The following is a 21,696-nucleotide window of genomic DNA, read 5'->3' on the forward strand; positions in this document are numbered from 1 at the left end:
ACCTGTTTTATTCAGGAGATAGATGAGATGATAATAATGGGTTTCAAATTTGTATATGACTCTATACCCACTTTAAAGCTCCTTTACACAGCTGGGAGTAGTGTAAAAGATACCTTAGTTAAATGAGAATCAGTCCTTTACATTTTCTAACTTAGTCAACATTTGTAGATCCTGTGTGAAAGTTGGCCTTCATGTAAGTAAACAATAAAACATATTGATTGGTCTTACCTCTAAATCTTCATTCTCATCAATATTGTGTATATGTTGGTAGGCAGCAGTGTAAATCTCTAAAGCTTTTCCATGGAATAACATTTCAATAGTTATAAATTCAGAAAATATGCCCTAAAATTAATTAAGAGAAGGGCTTTATTTGTATGCAGTCATATTAATGTAGATGGCAAAATTATATTTCTGCTTCAAACACAAAAACTACCAGAATTATATCATTAATATTCTATGACAAATAGCAAAATAGTTCAATGCAATTTTTTTGAAGCTGGACTTTTATTGGAGCTAATAACTCCTAAGTCTCTTGGCAGCTTTGCAGACACTGTCCGTACTGTTCCCACTTCATGTACCATTTTATTTCCTAGCAAATAGTTCCAGGCACTGAAGAAGAAAATGAGAAATAACTAGCGAAAACCTGTCTATGACAGTTACATTGGCAGTGTGTTAAATTATAAACTGCATAGGCCTATATGCACAGCCCTTCTCATACAAATGTTGTATTTCGTTTCCTTAAAAAATACCTTGTGAATTTCATCTTACAGGTAACTAATTTTATGTTTTCAGGAGATGGCCAAGAAAAGTCTTATGTTCATTTTTATTCTATTGTCTATATACATTTTATTAACACAAACCCCCTACCTTCCCTTGAATGTAGGGATAGAAATAATTGGAGATACACATCTCCTAGAAGTGGCAGGGACCTGGGGGGGGCAGGTCAGGTCATCTAGTCCAGTCCCCTGTCATTTTGGCAAGGCCAAACACCATCCCTGACATCTATTTGCCCCAATCCCTAAATAGCCTCCATCAGGATTGAACTCATAATCCTGGGTTTAGCAGGCCAACACTCAAACCACTGAGCTATTCCTTCCACCAACATACTGTACCCATTTTCGTAGTAGGCAAGAGTCAAACCTATGACCTTGAGAGTCACAGTCAGGCATGGGATCAATTGCATCACCAGCTCACATCACAATGTAAACAGCCATTGTTTCTCCAAAACTACTGAGATGATTCTCATCCATGTTACTATATACAGGTTGGCCCTCTCTGATCCAGAACTCTCTTGTCTGGCAAACTCTGTGTAATCCTGATTTAGTCAGACAACCACTTATCATGGGTGTTGCCAATCTTCCCATGGTCCCATAAAGTTTGTTTTCAACCACTAGTCCTGGCTCTCAGTGTTCTGTGCTGTTACTTAGTTGTAATTTACCTCTATATGTCTTCTAAGAGCCCAGTAAGCAGTAGAAATGTTAGTAATATGCTAGAAAATATTGACTTCCCGTCATCCGGCAAATTCTCTCATCCGGCACTGGTCAGGTCCTGAAGGTGCCAGATGAGAGAGGTTCAGCCTGTACTGATATGCTTTATCTTTCTTTCTTCCCATAATTCTTGTTTTGAAAATGAAACAACTCAACCAATTAAAAAAAAATCCACTTTAGTAATTTTATAGTAAAACTGAGATGATATTTGACTCCCTTTCAGTCATTCATATCCTTTGGGCGTAAGTCTTATATGTTTATCCTCGCAGATAAGAGGGAAATGAAGGCCTTGCCCACTTGTAGTCATTAAGAATCTGGAAATATTTCCTGGAAATAGTAGGTATTTTAACCCCTATAACCTAGCCAAATTCCAAGCTTGGTAATTATATTCTGCTGATACTGTTGTTTAGTACATCCACTTCATTCCACCCACAAGTGCAACTGTCTACTGGAGGGAATATGGCAGCTGTTTAAATGAGACACTAAATGACATTTTAAGGCAACAGTTAACGCTGTGTACTAATTAAACAAAGGCAAACCGCATAATTTTTTGTGTAATATTATTCTATTACTGAAATGCTTGCAAATATCATCATATTTGTATCAATTTATATTTGCACAGTTCACATGTACTGGAGGTGTTGCCTAACCTTGGCAAATAAATAGCAACTAAAACCATTTTCACATATCAAGGGCAATCCCTTAAATTTAAATCTGAACTATATATATATATTTACTTGCACACCTTAATGTCCTTTATTTTCTGTTTCTCAAAATTGTCGATGGTTTCTTCCAACTGCCGACTTGTTCGAGTTGCATCCATTGAAGCTCTCTGTAGATCACTTTCAGCCTTATAAATATAACCAAATAAAGATTATTCTTTAAATTGACATTTAAAAGGATATATACTATACTTTATTTTGGAAACCATTAAGCTGTCCTGCACATGCTAGTTACTTTAGATTTTTTGTGACTTGGTCATTAATATCAATTACATGGATGCAGAGACCCTTAGAAGAATTATCAAAGATTTGTACAAGGAAAAAAAGGCAAATTTAGAAAACCTGAACTATAAATCCTGAAGTACAAATGTACACTAAGCAAGTGAGTTTCTAAAGCCTACTTAAACTAAGTCAGTGATTTTATATAGCAAGCCTTATGGTGGTGATTTTTCTTGGTAAAAGTAGAAAAATATGTGGTTTTGATTTTAGTAGACAGTCTTATGGGCAGTGGTCTCTCTGATATCAAGTACTACATTACACTTTAATAATTTTGTGTGAATTAGACAAAGTATCATAGCCTTCATTTTGGCTACTTATTCCCTGAAAGAAGACTTAAAATTAAAGAAAACCACTACATTAAACTATGGTACCCTATGGCATTCTTTCTCATGGAGTGAGGATTGCATGACTATACAGTATATACACGGCTTAATTTTTAATATGAATATAGTATTGTGTCACTGTACAAAGCAGTTTGAGAGACATCTGGAGTTCAAACTGCACTTGAAGAAAAATACTTATTTTATCTGACTTCAGCTTAAATGAATGTAGATTAATAATGTATAACACAAATTAAAAAGGTTAAAAAGCATTTCTAGAAGAGTTTATCTTTGTATAATTTAAGCACAAATTGCAGGAAATAATGTATTTGTTGCCAGTGACATCTAGAGAACTTTTGTAGATATACATACAGCACTACTGAAATTCAGAGTTTAAGGCATAATCCTGAAAAATAATCTGCAGATATACATCTTTATGCCCTGATAAAATCCTATTGAATCCCATGGAAATTGCACAAAAGTAAGGGCCTACATACAAGAGCTTGTAGATTCATCTCCAAGACTCAGACCTTAATATATATATATTTTACATTAAATAAAATACAACTTGAAACTTTGGCAATTTATAAAAAAAAATGAATGTAAAGAAGTTTCAGGTAGTGCAACTATTCCTGAGTGCCCCTGCCAAATGGTACCAGCTTTTCAGTCACACGTAGCAATTTTAAAAAAGTAATTTTCTCTCCCCCTCACCAGAAAAAGAAGTGGAAAACAGTGAAAGTAAAAAGCACTGTCAAGTGTAAAACCAACACAAACTAAAAAATAAAAACCCAGAGAACTAATTTATAGTTTCAGTTATACTATTCTTAGCTAACTTTATATTACGTCAAAAAAAGCATATATTTGTTATTTTAACTTAACTGTTAACTTTAAATTCTGTTGTTATCTTGCAAAGAAACTTAGTAGAGATAAATGTCAGAAAAGGTAAGAAATTCATAGGAAAACCTTTTATTGCATACTCCTGAAAATCTATATATTCTGAATGCAAATTTGAAAATGGCTTTTCTAGGAAAGACACAGCAACTTGTTGGACAAGCAGGACCAATTTTAAGGATGGGAGAGCAAGATGGTCAGCCTATGTGTCATTTTACAGAAGACATATATTGCTGCATCACTTTTTTTTTTTGGTTGTATTTTGTTCCTCTTTGATTGACCACCTTTTCCCCACTCCCACCCAATCTGCAACCTCAACTGATATTGCAATGCTAAATTATATTATGACAACAGAATGCTATTCGCGATTTACTTTAAAAAGATATGTTCATATATGTTATAGACTAGTTTTTTAGGGCAAAACAAAAAGGGTTGTGATACAATAAAATACTAGAATATGCTAATTAGTAAGATTTTATTCTGATATTTCCTCTTCAGAAACACAACCAGCACCTGTGACTGAAATGATTAATGAAGGAAAATATTTGTTGATGAAACTGAAAGTAAAAGATTTATTGTACAACTGTTACATGTGACCTTTGGTAAAACACCAATATGTTTTCATATAAATACTTTGTCTACAATGCCTATCTTTCTTTGTGTGTCACATATTTGATACAGCAAAAATATACAGAAACAGAGAATGTTTCTTCTTGGAGTTCGTTGGAAATGTGCTACAGCAGAGACAGTTGCAAGCAGTGGCACACTCAGAAAACAATGGAATATTATGCTGCAGGTAGTCAGCAGCCTTTTGGATGGATGAGCAGTTCTATCAGAATATTTCACTAATGACTCCACAGTAGTCCACCAGTTAGAATTAAAACAGGATCTTATTAACGAGTTAGGGCAGTGGTGTCCAATAGGAATTCAAGGATCACCACATTTGTGGTTTTCATCCTTACAGAGTCACCGCACCTCCCCCACTGCTAAAAATAAATGCCCTCCCCATCCCCCAGAGACAAGCTCCCCAGCTCCCACCAAGTGAATGCCCTCCTCCTGGGCCAGACATCCCCAGCTCTCCTCTGCTTTAAGTGAACGCCTCCACCAACCCCCTTCCGGTCTAAGTGAATGCCCTTCACCTCCTCCAGAGTCAGGCACCCCCTTCCACCTGCACAAACTGCATGCTGGTGACTCACCAGAGCCACCGCTGCTGCTGAAGCTGAGCAGGAGCTGGAGCTGTGTGAGTTAAGCTGTGGGCAGAGCTGTACTGCACCAGGGGCTGGAGCTGCACAAGCCAAGCCACACTGGGGCCACACCAGGGCCGGAGCCACAGGAGCTACTGCCACACGCTTGTCCCACCAAGAGGTAGAGTCCATGCACAGAGCAGGCAGAGGGCACTCCATATGTGTGGCTCTGAGGATCTGCATTTACAGGCTCCAAGAGCTGCATGCATCTCCGGAGCCAGATTTGCCACACCGTAGTGTCTCATTCGCCACATGTGGCAAGTGACAAATGTATTGGACACCACCGTGTTAGGGTAATCTATCTGCTACAAAAACTTCATTGCTAGCATATGTTAGGGATATATCTGGTGGTCATCACCAGGGTACACAGCTGCTAGAAGTGGTGCAATTATAGTTCATTGTGTCATGTTTAATTGTTATCAGACATCAAATCCAAATAATCACATCAGAGAAGGGGCCAAAACTCAAAATAAAATTGTCATTATTTTTAGAAGGGATTGATTTGAGAAAAGTTTGACTTCTAGTTTTTATGAAGTTATGCACATAAGACGAACCTATCCCTTAATTATAGAACATTTTTGATGTTATATGCTCAGCTGCAGGCATAAATCTAAAGCACAAATGGTATATGTGTAATACCTTATTTTACCATCATCAAATACAATGGGAATACATGTAACCTCTGACAGTGAAAATAAACACACTAATCTACTAGGCATGAGTATTGAGTATCCTGCTATATGGTTCTGAGGTTCTACCTACTTGAACCATATAGCAAAGAACCATTGCAGGGGGAGGAAGAAGCAGAAGGGGGCTGCCGAACCCTGCACCAGCTGGGACTCAGGCAGCCTTGCTGCTTGAGACCCAGCTGGCTTGAAGTGATCAATTCCCCCACTTTGGTGGCTCTGCAAATAACCACGCTGAGGGGAAACTGACAAACGTTCATGGCACACTTGGACAGTTCTCATGGCACACCATGGTTGAAAACACTGATACAAAGCAGCAAAAAAAGGAAGGAAAAGTAAGTTACCTGTGTTTAAGTTGGCTGTATCTCCATCATGGCTCAGAAATTGCCCTTGTAATGCAATAGACAGTTAACATCTTTTTTCAATCCTAGGTTAATGGTGTAAAGTTTGTAAACAAATTCCAGTTCAAATATCTTCCTGATGTTTTGGCTTATGTGGTTAGGTCCTGGTATGGTGTCACTTGTACAGATATTTGGACAGAGTTGGCAACGGATTTGTTGCAGGAATAGGTTCCTAGGTTAGGGTTTCTGTGATGTGGTGTTTGGCCTTTAGTGAGTATTTGCTTCATTTGGGGGGCTGTCTTCATGGAACGACTGGCTTCTATCTCAAGTCCTGTGAGAGTGAGGGATAGGTTTTTAATTGTCAATGATGCACTGGAGGGGTTTAAGCTGGGGGCTGTAGATCATCACCCCCATCACAGAACCTAACCACATAAGCCCCAATATCAGGGGGGTCACATACGTGCATGATATATGCTGTCAAGTGCCAGCACGGCCCTTCTGCCGTGTACATTTGACAAAGTGTACAGTCTCTGTGCTAAAGTATAAATGGACACAAATCAGACATCAGGAATGGGAACACACATAGACTTGTAGGGGAACATCTTAACTTCTCTGGACTTCCAAAAATGGATTTAAAAGTAGCCACTAATACAAAATAATTTTGTTACCTGATTACATAGGGAAACACGTGAATTGGAATTCATTCTCAAATTTGACATCATTAACTGAGGCTTGAATAAAATCTTAACAGGAATACATACACTACAGAGGCAATTTCCCTGCCTTTGATATTCACACTTTTATACCACATGCAATGACTGAGATACATCCAGGTTAACTTGCTTCATTAACTGGTCCAACTAATGAGAGGTAACTTCTTTCCCCACCTCCCTTTTTCTTCTTCTGCTGCTGCATATACCCTAAATTCTGTTATTTCCACCCCACCTGATGAAGTGGGGTTTAACCAAGAAATTTAATGGCCTAATAAATTTGTCAGTCTCTGAAGTGCCACAGGACTGCTTGCCAAACATTTCTGAGAGGGAACACTTGAAAATACAGTCTGAACCTCAATAATCCAGACTTTTTTCATCAGGCAACATCTGTGGTCTGGCATTTATGGGTGATCCAGGCTGGAGCACTCACATGGAAAAGCTGTGGCCCCATAATCAGCAGCTCTGCCCCAGCCCTCCCAGAGCTTCCAGAATGCCACAAATAGCTGATTTACGGAGTTGGAGCTGAAGCTCAAGAAGGGAGGAGGAGGAGTCGGGATGGGGCTGATCCTTGAGGAAAGAGGTGGCCACTCCGCCCCTTCTTCTGAGTGCTCCCTCATCCCTGCTCCAACAGTGCTGGCCACTTTGCTGCTGCCAGAGTGGAGCCCCACAACCGCAGCAGCAGAGTGGCTGTCATTAGCGTCTTCTCATATCGCAAATTCCTGGGTTCAGCACCAGTCGTCAGGTCCTTAGGGTGCGGGAGCAGGGAGGGTCAACCTGTACTGGACTACTGTGATTCAAAGAATACCTGAAGATGTCCATTGTTGGGGGCAATTTATCACTTATTTGCTAAGAAGAACAAAACATTATCCAGAGGTGTTTGCTTCTTATCACAGTGCAATACAGATGCCAATGAGGCACAAAGAAGAAGATTGCCTATCTAAGCTACACGGAGCCCAAGATGTTTAAAACTTCTGTGGGTGCTCAACTTCTGTCTTCAGGCATCGTTTTGTACATGAAAGCTGAAGTAGAATTACATTCAAGGTTGATCTAATTTTTTCCATCCAAAGGCAGAAAGAAGTTTGGTGAGTGGACCAGGGAATGCATGAATGAGCACCACTAATAAAAACACATGATGCACAGTGTGAGTGGCTGTGGGTGCCCTGCTAATCTGCTGGGTGGCACCTGAATCTTTCCTGGGTGGCTACCCAAGTGCTCAGCTTACAGGGAACACTGATTACATCTACTGACAATATGAATGTTTGGTACTGTAAGAAATATCTATTCCCTGCTTCATAGCCGCTTTATGCATGAGAATGAATCTCTTTTTGCTAACACCACTTTTGTAATAGAATTCATCTTCCCCAAGAGTAGAACATTATCTTGGGCACAAAGATGCAACACCTGGGTCTAAACTCCACATTAGCACCCTATATACTGAGTGATTTGCATGAGCAACTTGCAGCAAAATGTGTGACTCTGTGTCCTGATCATCTGCCTTGATTTCTGGTATTACAGAATGGCTGCCAGACTCTGTTTTTACTCCTTGTAAGGTGCCATGAAACCCACCAGCAAGGTATACTTCACAAACCAGATAATAACCCCTACTCATACTCCATTATTCAGTCAAGGAGAATCAAGCCTGATATTTCTGAATTATTCTTTGAATCTGACACCATCTTAAAGTATCTTTAATAATGATATTAACTCAGCAGGGTTCCAAACTTCTCGCATTTGTACTTTTCTCACAGAGGTCTCCCTCACCAGATGACTGATTCTTTGTTTGGATATTTGTAACCAACAAGAGCATAGTCTTGACCTTTTAATCAAAGGATACTGTTCAGCAGCTGATAAGACAGCTCTCCAATTTTGCACTTGGCAGTATCATTGCACACCATCTGCACAAGCATCATGAGGTCAATAAATAGCTAGTTAGCTCAACAGCTGATAGTAACTCAACCACTGACAGATTTTTCTCCAGTCAAGACGGTGTGTTGCTCTTTTGGGTCTTTCTTAGAGAGTAATCTAAATTGAAGAAGGAAATTGGGAGAGGTGCCAGCTCATAGTTCAACAAACCCTAGATATCAACATTTCTGGACTTGGCAAGTACCCTTGGCTTGCTGAATATCTGATGATCAATAGTACTTGCTTGTGTTGTCTGCTTCTGCTACTCAACTGGTTTGTTGAAATTACCAAATGATCTGCAAATATATTTTTTTTCTAGAAGCAAAGAGATTTACCTCACCCCTTTGCACTCAGTGAGTTACAAATCACATTTTATGTGCCGTTTTCTTACTATGCACAAACTTTCAGCAGCTTCAGGTGGAAAGAAAGTAGACACTGCAATGTACACAAGGGGCAGTCTGTTTATCTGGGCTTGTTTCAGGTTCAGTGCTAAAATAATGTTCCACTCTTTCAATCTCAACTTTGGTAGTATCTTGAACATTTTCATTAGCAGCCATACATTCTGTGAATGACAGCTGAATTCCACACATTTGTTTTGTCATAGCTATTAATGAGACAAGCAGCACTTGTTCAAAGCCTTATCTTCTACACAAAGATGCTGATGCTTCAATGGCCACACCACATTATATACCACTGAAGGATCAGGCAGTCCAGTATATTGCTCCATGACCATCAACTAAGGCATGATATCTACCTTTTCTTCCTCCAGAAGTCTGTTTTCTACTACATTTATATAACCCCATCTAACATAGTTCAGATGACCACTTGGCAGTCAAACGTAATCATCCCAGAGTATGTCAGGCTCTATGAACCTCTAACCATCTTCCTTTGTTCCTGTGTAACCCATCAGTAGCTAGACAAAATCTATTAAATAGTGTTCCAGAACAGAAGTGTACTTGAACAGTGTTTTCCATGAATAATTTTACTGTCCATTTACTGGTAGAGTGACTGGATGCTGCTCATTAACTCTGCCATGGCATTCTAAACATTGATAACATTTTTTAATTACAAGATGCGGGGGTCTTATCTTCACAATTTCATAAAGACAAAAAACCCTTCTCAAATCAGTCCATTCTGCAAATAATAACAAATATTTTGAAGCATTACATGGCATAAACAAGCTAACAATGTTGTATGCAAACAGACTCTTGCTCTAAAAAGGCAAAAATGTATGGGAAATGCATAAAATATATCACCTGAAACTAAATATTTCCCAAACTTTCCAAAACAGTACTATTTGTGAGTACATAGCTGCGTTATCAATTGTATTTAGAAGCTTTCTGCCAATTTTGGTCAAAATTAGACTTTCTGTGAGTTGTGCCCCTTATATGTCAGCTTAACTTCAGTGCCAGGAAAGATAATGGAGCAGGTAATTAAAGAAATCATCTGCAAGCACTTGGAAGGTGGTAAGGCAATAGGAAACAGCCAGCATGGGTTTGTAAAGAATAAATCTTGTCAAACTAATCTGATAGTCTTCTTTGATAGGATAACGAGCCTTGTGGATAGGGGAGAAGCGGTAGATGTGGTATACCTAGACTTTAGTAAAGCATTTGATACGGTCTCTCATGATATTCTTATAAAAAAACTAGGCAAATACAATTTAGATGAGGCTACCATAAGGTGGGTGCATAACTGGCTGGATAACCATACCCAGAGAGTAGTTCTTAATGGTTCTCAATCCTTCTGGAAAACTATAACAAGTGGGGTTCCGCAGGGGTCTGTCTTAGGACCGGTTCTGTTCAATGTCTTCATCAATGATTTAGATATTGGCATAGAAAGTATGCTTATTAAGTTTGCAGATGATACCAAGTTGGGAGAGGTTGCAACTGCTTTGGAGGATAGGGTCATAATTCAAAATGATCTGGATAAATTGGAGAAATGGTCTGAGGTAAACAGGATGCAGTTTAATAAGAACAAATGCGAAGTGCTCCACTTGGGAAGGAACAATCAGTTTCACACATACAGAATGGGGAGAGACTGTCTAGGAATGACTACAGCAGAAAGGGATCTAGGGATTATAGTGGACCACAAGCTAAATATGAGTCAACAGTGTGATGCTGTTGCAAAAGAAGCAAACATGATTCTGTGATGCATTAACAGGTGTGTTGTGAACAAGACACGAGAAGTCATTCTTCCGCTCTACTCTACGCTGCTTAGGCCTCAGCTGGAGTATTGTGTCCAGTTCTGGGCACTGCAGTATGTGGAGAAACTAAAGAGGGTCCAGAAAAGAGCGACAAGAATGATTAAAGGTCTAGAGAATGTGACCTATGAAAAAAGGTTGAAAGAACTGGGCTTGTTTAGTTTGGAAAAGAGAAGACTGAGGGGAGACATGATAGCGGTTTTCAGGTATCTAAAAGGGAGTCATAAGGAGGAAGGAGAAAACTTGTTCTTCTTGGCCTCTGAGGATAGAACAAGAAGCAACGGGCTTAAACTGCAGCAAGGGAGGTTTAGGTTGGACATTAGGAAAAAGTTCCTAACTGTCAGGGTGGTCAAACAGTGGAATAAATTGCCAAGGGAGGTTGTGGAATCTCCATCGCTGGAGATATTTAAGAACAGCTTAGATAGATGTCTATCAGGGATGGTTTAGATAGTACCTGGTCCTGCCATTGGGGCAGGGGGCTGGACTCGATGGCCTCTCGAGGTCCCTTCCAGTCCTAGTGTTCTATGATTTTATGTTTTTTTTCAGTTTGGATGTTGATCATGTTTAAACATTATGGCCACATCTACACTAGCCCAAAACTTCCTATCTGCTGTTAGGAATAAGGGGATTTCGAAGTTGCCGGGGTCCTTTTGAAAAGGAGCTCTGTCTGGATGAGCCGCGCGGCGGCGAGCCACGTCAATTTCAAAGTGCCACGGCTGCCAGCATTCTAATGAGGCACTGACTATGTATTTCAGCGCTTCATTGGTAAACTTCAAAATGGCCATTTGCATGGCCATTTCGAAGTTTTGGGCTAGTGTAGACACAGCCAAAGTGATATAAGAAAAATGGCACTATTTTCAGACTCTTTATCTCTACCTGGTGACCACCAGATATGTACTTAGCAAGTGATAGCCATGAAGATTTTCTAGATGATGGGTTACACCATAGTGCCTAAAATGCGTTTGAGCTAGTTGACTACATATATCCCTACCCCAATCAGACTCAGTGAGCAACAAGAGCAACTGAGGAGGAAGTTCATGCCCCTATAGCTGCAGGAAAGATCAAGAAAATTGTCAGAGAGGTACGAAGACAAAGTAACGGAAATAAAGCTAAAATTAAACAAAACATACAGAGAAAGAAAACCAATGTTTATTCAATGCTTACTTTCTAAAGATTCACAATAGGATATAATTTTTCCATAACCTTCTGACACCATATACAACAGACAGTAAAACTTACTGTCAATGATAGAAAAATGTGGAAATGTAAATATGGTGACTGAAAGCATGTCAGATACTCAGGTACTTTTTGAAAAATAAAATGATATTCTAGCTAATGTGTAAGATAGATAATTAGCTGACACAAAGTATAAAATATAGCATAAAGAATTTGTGACTCATGATTAATGTATGAAATAATCACTTCAAAGACAACTGCTTTCACATCTCTTTCTAAATGAAATATTTTTAATTACTGGAGAGTCAACTGCTTCATATTCATTAGAACAAGAAAGGATACAATAATGTGTCGATCTGATGGATTCCTCTGACGTGTCCTTTCCAGTTGAGATAACTGCTTAGCTTCTCGATTCTTTGCTGTTAAAGTTGCTTTGAGGTCATCCTGCAAATATAACATTTTTATATGTTGAAATCGAACTAAGGGGTATATGAAACACATCTTTCTGCGTTTATCAGTTGTCCAGAAAACAGACAAAATGTTTTGCTCTAAACCAAATGAGACTATGAACTAATCCTATGAAAGGACCAACACTTCCTGAAAAAATCAATTGGCACTGATGGTGCTTAGAACTTTATAGGACAGCCGGTGGGGCCAGTATGTGCCATTTTTTATATTCTTGGATGGAAAATTTTGAACAACAATCACTAGGAAGACTTTATTTGATGCCTAATAAGCTACAATTCTACAATCAAGAAAGAGGTCAACTTTGGATAAAAGCCATTGCTGGTTCAGTGGCAAAGTACAGTGAACATTTAGAAATAAAAAAGCAATATATAACAAACAGAAAAAGGAGAAAGAGCAATCAATATACATTAAAAGTATGAAGTGCGGAAGACTGATAAAGGAAAACCCACTACTGGCAGGACCAAAAAGTACATTAATGTTGCTAGTAACAGAGAGGAAGCCGTGCTAGTCTATACACTATCAAAACAAAAAGCAGTCAAGTAGCACTTTAAAGACTAGCAAAATAGTTTATTAGGTGAGCTTTCGTGGGACAGATCCACTTCTTCAGACCATAGCCAGACCAGAACAGACTCAATATTTAAGGCACAGAGAACCAAAAACAGTAAGCAAGGAGGACAAGTCAGAAAAAGATAATCAAGGTGAGCAAATCAGAGTGGAGGGGTGGGGGGGAAGGTCAAGAATTAGACTGAGCCAAGTATGCAGACGAGCCCCTATAGTGACTCAGAAAGTTCCCATCACGATTTAAATAGAGTCTGTTCTGGTCTGGCTATGGTCTGAAGAAGTGGGTCTGTCCCACGAAAGCTCACCTAATAAACTATTTTGCTAGTCTTTAAAGTGCTACTTGACTGCTTTTTATTTTGATAATGTTGCTAGGCTTTCTTTCATTCCTATAGGCACATCACTGGATGAAAATGGTAAAAATGTTACTATTGATGCAGAAAAGGCTTATGTGCTCAAAAAATTTCTGCTGTGTATTTGGCAAGAAGCAGGATGATGTACTTAAACTGTATGAGAATGAAGTACTTTATGGTCCATTAGCAATGGAGTAGGACATAAGAATATCTACTCAGGATAAACATTTTTTCAATCAGCTGGCCCGAATAACTTGCACCCAAGAGTCCCACAAGAGTTAGCTGCGGTGATCGGTAGCCCACTGATGTTAATTTTTAGTAAACCTAGGAATTCTGGGAAAATTCCAGAATACTGGAAAAAGAATGTCATGCCTATATTCAAAAAAAGCAAACAGAATGCTACAGGAAATTATAGGCTAATTACCCTGACATCTATCTCGCAGGGCAGGGAAGCATGATGGGGAGAACAGAAGTGGATGCTAGATTAAATTAATAAAGAATTAAAGAATAGGAATAGAATTAATACAAGTCAACATAGTTTTAAGGAGAACAAGTCTTGTCAAAACAAACCTTTAATTCTTTTAACTCTTTAATTCTTATAAATGTGGTTGATAATGGTAATATGTAGATGTTAACAATTAGACTCACGTAAAATGTTTAACTTAGCATTGGACAACATTTGGATTAAAAACTGACACTATACAATATCAGGAGAGCACATGTTAAATGGATTAAGAACTGATTACCTGACATATCTCAAAATGTAACTGTCAGAGGGGAATCATTACTAAATGGGGGTATTTCAAATGAGCTTCTAATAGGCCTAATGCTCTGAAAGTAAATATAAAATCACAGGTGATGAAGTTTTCAGATGACACAGAGACTTTCTTTTATTTCAAATTAAATTAGTTGAAATCTGAGGGGTTAATTCAATTAACACAGTAAAGTCTATTTCATATATACAGAAATGTAGTTGTTGTCCTAAAGCATTTGCAAAGAAGTTTTATGTATCCCTTTAAAATAAATAAATAAAAATATGCCTGGAATTATAGGGAATGCCATTTTGAGATGTGATAAAATGGATCTGTGATGCTTTTTGTACTTGATGAGCCACTCTGTCCTCCCTCTCCCCAGCTGGGCACCATTCTCTAGAGATCTGATCCTGTCTTCTAATCTGTTTCCTGAATTGTACCTGCTTCACACATATCCCCAGCTGCAATTCCACTGTATTGTTCTGAATTACATATATATACACATTTTGCTTAAGTAACTATTTTTAATAAGAAAAATTTAAATAAGTTTATATAGTTAACAAGCTTCACCAAAATGGCTATGAGAATATACCAAAGTTTGAGAGGAAAAGTACACTATATTTTACCTACCCTTTTAAGTTTTACTATGGTCCCATAGCTTTTCAGAGGGTCAACAACTTTCGCTTCAAGCCGTTCAACCTGGAAAAAAAGTCAAGTTATGCTAGGCCTCTGCACATTAAATGTATTGCTAGGAAACTGATCGCTATAAAAGTAATACTGATTCTATCCTACTAGGATTTTGATGGAATCATGGAAGACACAATGGAAGCAGAGATCAAGCAGGCCAGTGTTTCTCAACCTTTTTTTTTTAATTAAAAAAATAGTTTATCAGTACCCACAATTTTCAGACATGCAAATTTTTTTCTACCACTGCAACATACTTATTTGAACAACTTAATTGTAATTGGTTAGTTGGAAGAAATTGTCTATAAGCAATAAATTTGCCATTGTACTTATGTTTGTGCAAAGAGGATAAATAAAAATATTAGATGAATATAAAATAAGTCCAATTTTTTAGTCATACACACGTCTATATTTTTATGCAAACATCAATGAACAGTGATCAATGACACTTTTTTTCTTTTAATGTGAAATTTGAGCTTGTTTGGAGGAAATTAAATGTTCAAGTCTAGGTTTCAAACTGCAGAGGACCACAATTAAACCAATGTTTCTGATACGGTTTCCTATGTACTACCTTCTTCCAAATCTGCAGTTTTATTCTTTGTGTTCATAAAGAAATAGTCCACTTTAAACCCGTTCGGTTGTAATTATAAATACTAAACTAAAATTGTACAAATAGGAATTTTATCACTTACTTCTGATAAAAAGCATAATATTCCAGAGCCAGTCATTGCCAGCTCCCCACTTTAACCCAATCCCCTCCCCTTCTCCAGAGCCAAGTGCCTCCCCCACCACTGTAATCCAATGCCAGTGGCTCACCAGAACCACTTCTGCCACCATCACTGCTGCCACGCGTCTCCCTCCAAGCACTAGTGAGGGACGCATGCACAGAGTGGCACACAGTGCTCTTGCGGCACTGAGCACTTTATTACTGAAAGAGCTGCACATGGCTCCCACGTGTGTAACCCCACCCCCCTGGACTTCTCTTGTGTACCCCAGAGGGTGCACATAGGCACACTGGACTAGGCAAAGGAAGAAGAAATAAAACTAATCATGAAATATTTGTCTTGATTAATCCCTCGGGTAACTTCTTTTATTTCAATTGTCCTGTACAAAAATTAATTAGGCTGGAAATTCTAAGAATGGACTACTGGAAATAGACAATGTTAATCTCAAATTCTACATCTCTTAAGAGATTAAAATAATAAGAATAACAACAAAAATAAACATGGTTTTAATTAGTTTTTAAATGTTAGATAGTTTATTAATGAACAAACAATTTAAAATCCACAAAGAGATGCAAGGCTACAGATTCTTGAAAGCTGTGGAAATAGAAAACTATATACTCAAAATGTCAGAAACATTATGCATGTATATGAAGACATTCAGAGATATTTACATGTGAGATCTTCTTTTAATCCCTTCTACTTGGAAATACAGATGAAAATGGCTACATGGATAATGGAACTAAGACTGCATGTTTTATTGGAGCCTTAGAAAGACATGCTCGCATACCAACAGACTTGGCCCAATGAAAGACACCACCTCAACAGTCTTGTCTCTCTAATATCCTGGCAACAACACAGCTCCAATAACATGGCATACAAAAATGGAAGTCACTGTTATATTGTCCTTCCTCTGTCTCTTCACTTTCACCATCCTATTTGCTGATCCACCTGTGAGCTCTTAAGGTCAAAAACTTTTTACTGAATGATTATAAAATCCATAATGCAGTAATGTCCTGATTCTTAACTAGTGCCCACAGTAATAAAGTGCGCAACACAGCAGCCAATCGATGAATCGTTATCCTTTTTGCACTCATTTATAACTATGCTTTTTATCATGCCATACTCTCTTTTATATACATGTATTTATTTTATAGGGGTACGTAAACATGTTCAGTAACATAAAAAAAGAGCTCTTTTGCTACCCAGTTTATAAAATAAAGTACCAACTCCAATGGTGTTCAGTAAAGCTTTAAAATTACAAAAAAGGACCAGGAATTTTAAAACCAGGGATTGTAAAAAGAAAATGTGATGAAAGCAAAAAATGGCACCCAAGTTAGAGTTAGGTTCTACAGAAGAAGAGAAATTTTGGGGGAAGTCCTATTTCTTAACTATTAATAGATAAAGCTTAAAATCCAAACAAAATCTGATTTACAAGGAACATGCCTGTGAATGGTACTATCAACAAAATCCATTGTTTCAAAGTTTGACACAATTTAATTTGCAATACTAACAGGACGTTTTAGAACTATAAAAATTTAATCTTTACAGAGCTAAATGCCACACTTATTTTTCTTTGTTTGTTTTGTCTCCTAGCTTTCCTCCCATTCTCTACATTTTTTCCCCCTAATCTTCCTCTTTTTCACTCAATGAAGATACCAGGTTTGAAACTGGAGATCTGCAACACTACATGACTACAGCATATTCAAACTGAAAGGTTCTTGTGCAAATATTCCTGGAACTTTAATGAATTAAAGAACTTCAAAACCTTTTGAAGTACTTGGTGCTGTTGCTGAAGACTGAACTGAAGTCAGCAGCCCTTTTGCACTATTCCACTAGCTAGTTCTGACATACGAAAGCTGCTATGTAAACTGCTGCCCATAAGGAGAGAAAAAAGGAGACAGAGATAGATGAATGAGACAAGAGATGGAACTTACATAGCCATTTCCTATGCTCTTTTTTTTTTTTAACCTTTTTCTCTATACTGTGTTTGCCCCTTCCCCCACCTATGTAGGAGCCTAATGATGCAGAAATGTGTGTAGTGAACATTAAGAACTTGGAAGGGTGGGAGGGAGAGGGAGTTTACTGATGTTTTTTATTCATTTTTTTTAAATATGCATGACTGCTTCCCTTCTCCCTTTGTGTTATTTCTCAGCAGATGTGAAGTGGTTAATTTTTCTTTAAACAAGGCAGCCTAAATCACAAAAACAAAAATAAATATTTATTAAGCATAATCTATAGCCCAATAAACTCCACTGGCTCTTTTCATCTCCACAGTGAGTAGCTACTTTGGGGGACTTAACTAGGCATGCAATTAAACACATCCATAAGGACTGGTCTACACTATGGCTATGTCTACGCTAGAAGCACCCGTCTATACAAGTTACTGTTGGAAGAGATATTCTGACAAAACGTCTGCAGAGAGATCACATCTACACATAAAAGTGGACCGATGTTTTGATCTATTTGTCGACAAAAGGGCCCCCTGGTGCAGATGCTCTGCTAGTTTTGTTGACAAAACCCCGGTTTTATCTACAAAACTCCATAGTGTAGATGTAGCCTATCAGTTTAGGTTGAATTTAGCTGTGTTAAATCGACTATATAAACTATGAGTCTATACCATCAAGCCCGTTCTGTTGACTTTAAGAGTGTGTGTATGTGAATTTCTGTGCTTATTGACAAGAGAAGTAATGCTAAATTCAACCTTGCGTGGTCAACTTTGGGACAGTAGAGATGCAGCGCTGTTAAAATTGATGTTCTTGACTCCAGGAGGTGCCCCACAGTGCTTCAGTGTGACCACTTGAGCCAGCACTTTCAACTCTGCTACTCTCCAAGAAAAAGCCCAGGGAAAATTTGAATTTAATTTCCTGTTTGGCCAGCACACTTAAGCAGAGAACCTGACCGTGAATGCACAGGATCACAACTGATCTCCAGTATGGAGTGTGCAGGAGATCCTGGATCTCATTGCTATGTGGGGAGAGGTATCTATGCAGGCAGCACTCCAAAGCAGGAGAATCACTGAAGTCCCTGTGAAAATTGCACAGGGCATGATGGAAAAAGAATGAGTGAATGAGCCCCTGGTGGGAGAGGAAGAATACTCAGCAGCGCTGCATGAAAATAAAGCTGTAATAAGTGTACCAGAAGACAAAGGAGGCAAATAGTTTGTCTGGGTCAGAGCTGCAAACATGCTGCTTCTATGAACAGCTACATGGAATTCTGGGGGGACTCAACCAGTGTCCCAAAGCTGTATGGATACTCCCAAGTAACTTTTCAGGCAACCTCTGGCAACAAGTAGGAAGACACTGTAGATGAAGAAGAGGAGGAGAACACTCAGCAGGCAAATTGAGCATCTGATCTCACCAACAGCCAGGACCTTTATTTAGAACTTGGGGAGCCAATGCCCTCTTCTCAGAACGTATTGCTGGACACCGATATCGCGAGGGCACTTCTGGTGAGTTCACATTTGTAAGCATGCTACAAGTGGGTTAAGGTAATTAGGTTTTATTTATAGTGGCTACTCTGCCTACACAGCAAAGGCTCCCTGGAACAGTTTGTTAATTTGTCTGGAGACAGAGCAGGAATCCACCCTGCACATTTCTACAAAGCTCTCAGAGAGGTGCCCTTTAATCCTTACAAGGTTTCTAGAGAGGCCTGCCTTATTTCGTCTTCTATGGCAGGACAACTTTCCATACCAAGCCAGCAATAAGCGATCTGGCATCACTGCAGCACAAAGCATTGCAACACAAAGCCCAGATTTTTGGGCATCCGCTCCCTATCATGCTTTGATTTAGAGAAGACTGATATCACACATGGCAACCTGGATGAAGCAGGGGAACCTCTATAACTGATGCCACTGGCAATCCACCTCCATTTGCTCATCCCCAGCAAATCATGACCCAGGGTTTGCTGGTTCCCCCCTTCCCTAGCAAGCCCATCTGGGAAGGGAGAGTTGTGCTCTGTAGGCTGCTGGGAGAAGTGAACACAGGCTGACCACACAAGCCCCTACAAGCCTTCCGCCCTCACTTCTTTGCAGTGCCCTTTGCAAACACAGCCCCACTTGCCAAACACAGACACCTAGCCAAGAGAGTATATGGCAGACGGAAACCACTTCCTGCAACAAACTTCGGAGCCAACTCTGCCCACATATCTACTCAAGCGACACCATCACAGGACCTAACCATATTAACCAAAACACCAGGGGCTCATTCACCTGCACAACTATCAATGTAATATATGCCATCATGTGCCAGCAATGCCCCTCTGCCTTATACCTTGGCCAAACTCAACACTTTTTATGTAAAAGAATAAATGGACACAAATCATATCAGGAATGGTAACATATAAAAAATCTGTAGGAGAACTCTTCAGTCTCCCTGGACACTCAGTAGCAGATTTAAAAGTAGCCATCCTGAAAACAAACAAACTAACTTCAAAAACAGACTCCAAAGAGGAACTGCAGAACTAGAATTCCTTTGCATATGGCTGGCCCACCACAAAAGCAGTTTCTCTTCTCTTGGTGTTCACACCTCCACATCAGCTGCTGGAAGACGGTTACATCCTTCCTGACTGAACTGACCTCGTCAGCTTTGGCCTTCCTCTTGACTGGTACTCCCCTCTCTTCATGAGCCTGTATAATTAGACCTGCCTCTGGAATCTCCATTCCAATGCATCTGATGAAGTGGGTCTTTCCCCACAAAAGATTATGCTCCAAAAAACTCTATTAGTCTATAAGATGCCACAGGACTTCTTGTTTTTGCGGATACAGACTAACACGGTTATCCCTCTGAGTTTGTAACCAGTCACATATATTATCAAAGATGAAACAAAAGAGCACGAAGCCCAACCTGTAGATTACCATGGCTGTCACCAAAGCGAGTCCAGCTGCACAATGCAAGGCTTGTGGGTCTTGTACCTGCCTAGTAGATGCTTAAAAATATAACTTTGTACATAACGCATTCCATTTGTGTGCCACAGAGCTTCATTCATGGTAAAAGATTAGAATGTGGGGTTGGGGGAATCAAGGGCAGCTTTGCATTCAACTCCTAGGAATTGTCTCCTGGAAAAGATGGCTGTCATTCCTACAGCTGTGATTACTACACAGGGTGACTGTAATAAGACTCTTGCCTTTGTGCACTCCACGCCTCTCCTGCACCACCACTCCTTCCCCAGAGCTCACATACAAAACTCCTTTTCTGTCTCTGTTCCATGTGTTTTCTTACATAAAAAATGCATGATTTCTTAAGAACAGGATTTTTATTGCTTATGTCAACTGTGTGTATGGAGCGTGGGAGGGGGTGTTTACAGGCCAGTGCACATAAGACGGGGACACCTGGTTAAAAACATACAAGACTGTCACATCACTGTATGGTCATTCATTAAACTGGCTTTCAAAGCCTCTCTGAATTTCAGTGCCCCTCAAAGTGATCTCCTTATTCCTTTGGTGTCTAGCTATTCATAATTAGCAGCTAGGAAATCTACCTTGACCCCCAACTCCACCACTCCCTTCTTCTCCTTACTTTCACAGATATTATGGTGCACACACCAAACAGTCACAACAATGGAAATGTTGCTTCACTGAGGTCTAATTTTGTCATTAAACTTCAAAATTGTGTCTTTAGATGGCCAAAAGCACATTCCACCACCATTCTGTACTTGCTCAGCATGTAGCTTGAACGTCTGCTTACTGCTTTCTAGGCTGCCTGTGTACAGCTTCATGAGCTACGAGAGCAAGGGGTAGGCTGGGTCTCCAAAGATACCTAATGGCATTTCAACATTTCCAGTGATAATCTTTCTGTTTGGGAAGAAGTTCCACCTTGCTGCTTTGTGAAGAGAATGGAGGTCCTAAAGATATATGCATCATGCATGTTTCCTGACTATCCCACGCTGATGTCTGCACCTGCAACACCACTGAGAAGCATCCCTTGTGATTTATGTACTCTTTGGCAAGCTGATCTGGTGCCAAGACAGAGATATGCATTACACCTATTGCCCTCTCTATTGTTAGGGAACGTCGTTTATTATGTCCTGTATGTTCCTCAGAGTCACTATCCTTTGCAGAAGGGTACTGATTACCTTAGCTACTTGGATCACAGTAGCTCCCACTGTAGATTTACATGCTCTGAATTGATTCCCAACTGACTGATAGCTGTCTGGCACTGTAAGATTTCATAGGGCTATTGCCATTCATTTCTCAACTGT

General features: G+C 39.3%; 1 protein-coding gene across 1 annotated transcript in view; it reads right to left on the reverse strand.

Annotated features, from left to right (window-relative positions):
- CIBAR1 (CBY1 interacting BAR domain containing 1) overlaps nucleotides 1-21,696 on the reverse strand; it is a 41,156-nt gene that overhangs the window by 11,445 nt on the left and 8,015 nt on the right. Inside the window, 4 exon segments of the mRNA XM_074986947.1 lie at nucleotides 229-342; nucleotides 2,233-2,337; nucleotides 12,304-12,405; nucleotides 14,723-14,791. Of these exon segments, the coding sequence (XP_074843048.1) occupies nucleotides 229-342; nucleotides 2,233-2,337; nucleotides 12,304-12,405; nucleotides 14,723-14,791 (390 nt within the window).

Source organism: Carettochelys insculpta, chromosome 2 (genome assembly GCF_033958435.1).
Source record: "Carettochelys insculpta isolate YL-2023 chromosome 2, ASM3395843v1, whole genome shotgun sequence".
Lineage (NCBI taxonomy): Eukaryota > Metazoa > Chordata > Testudines > Carettochelyidae > Carettochelys > Carettochelys insculpta.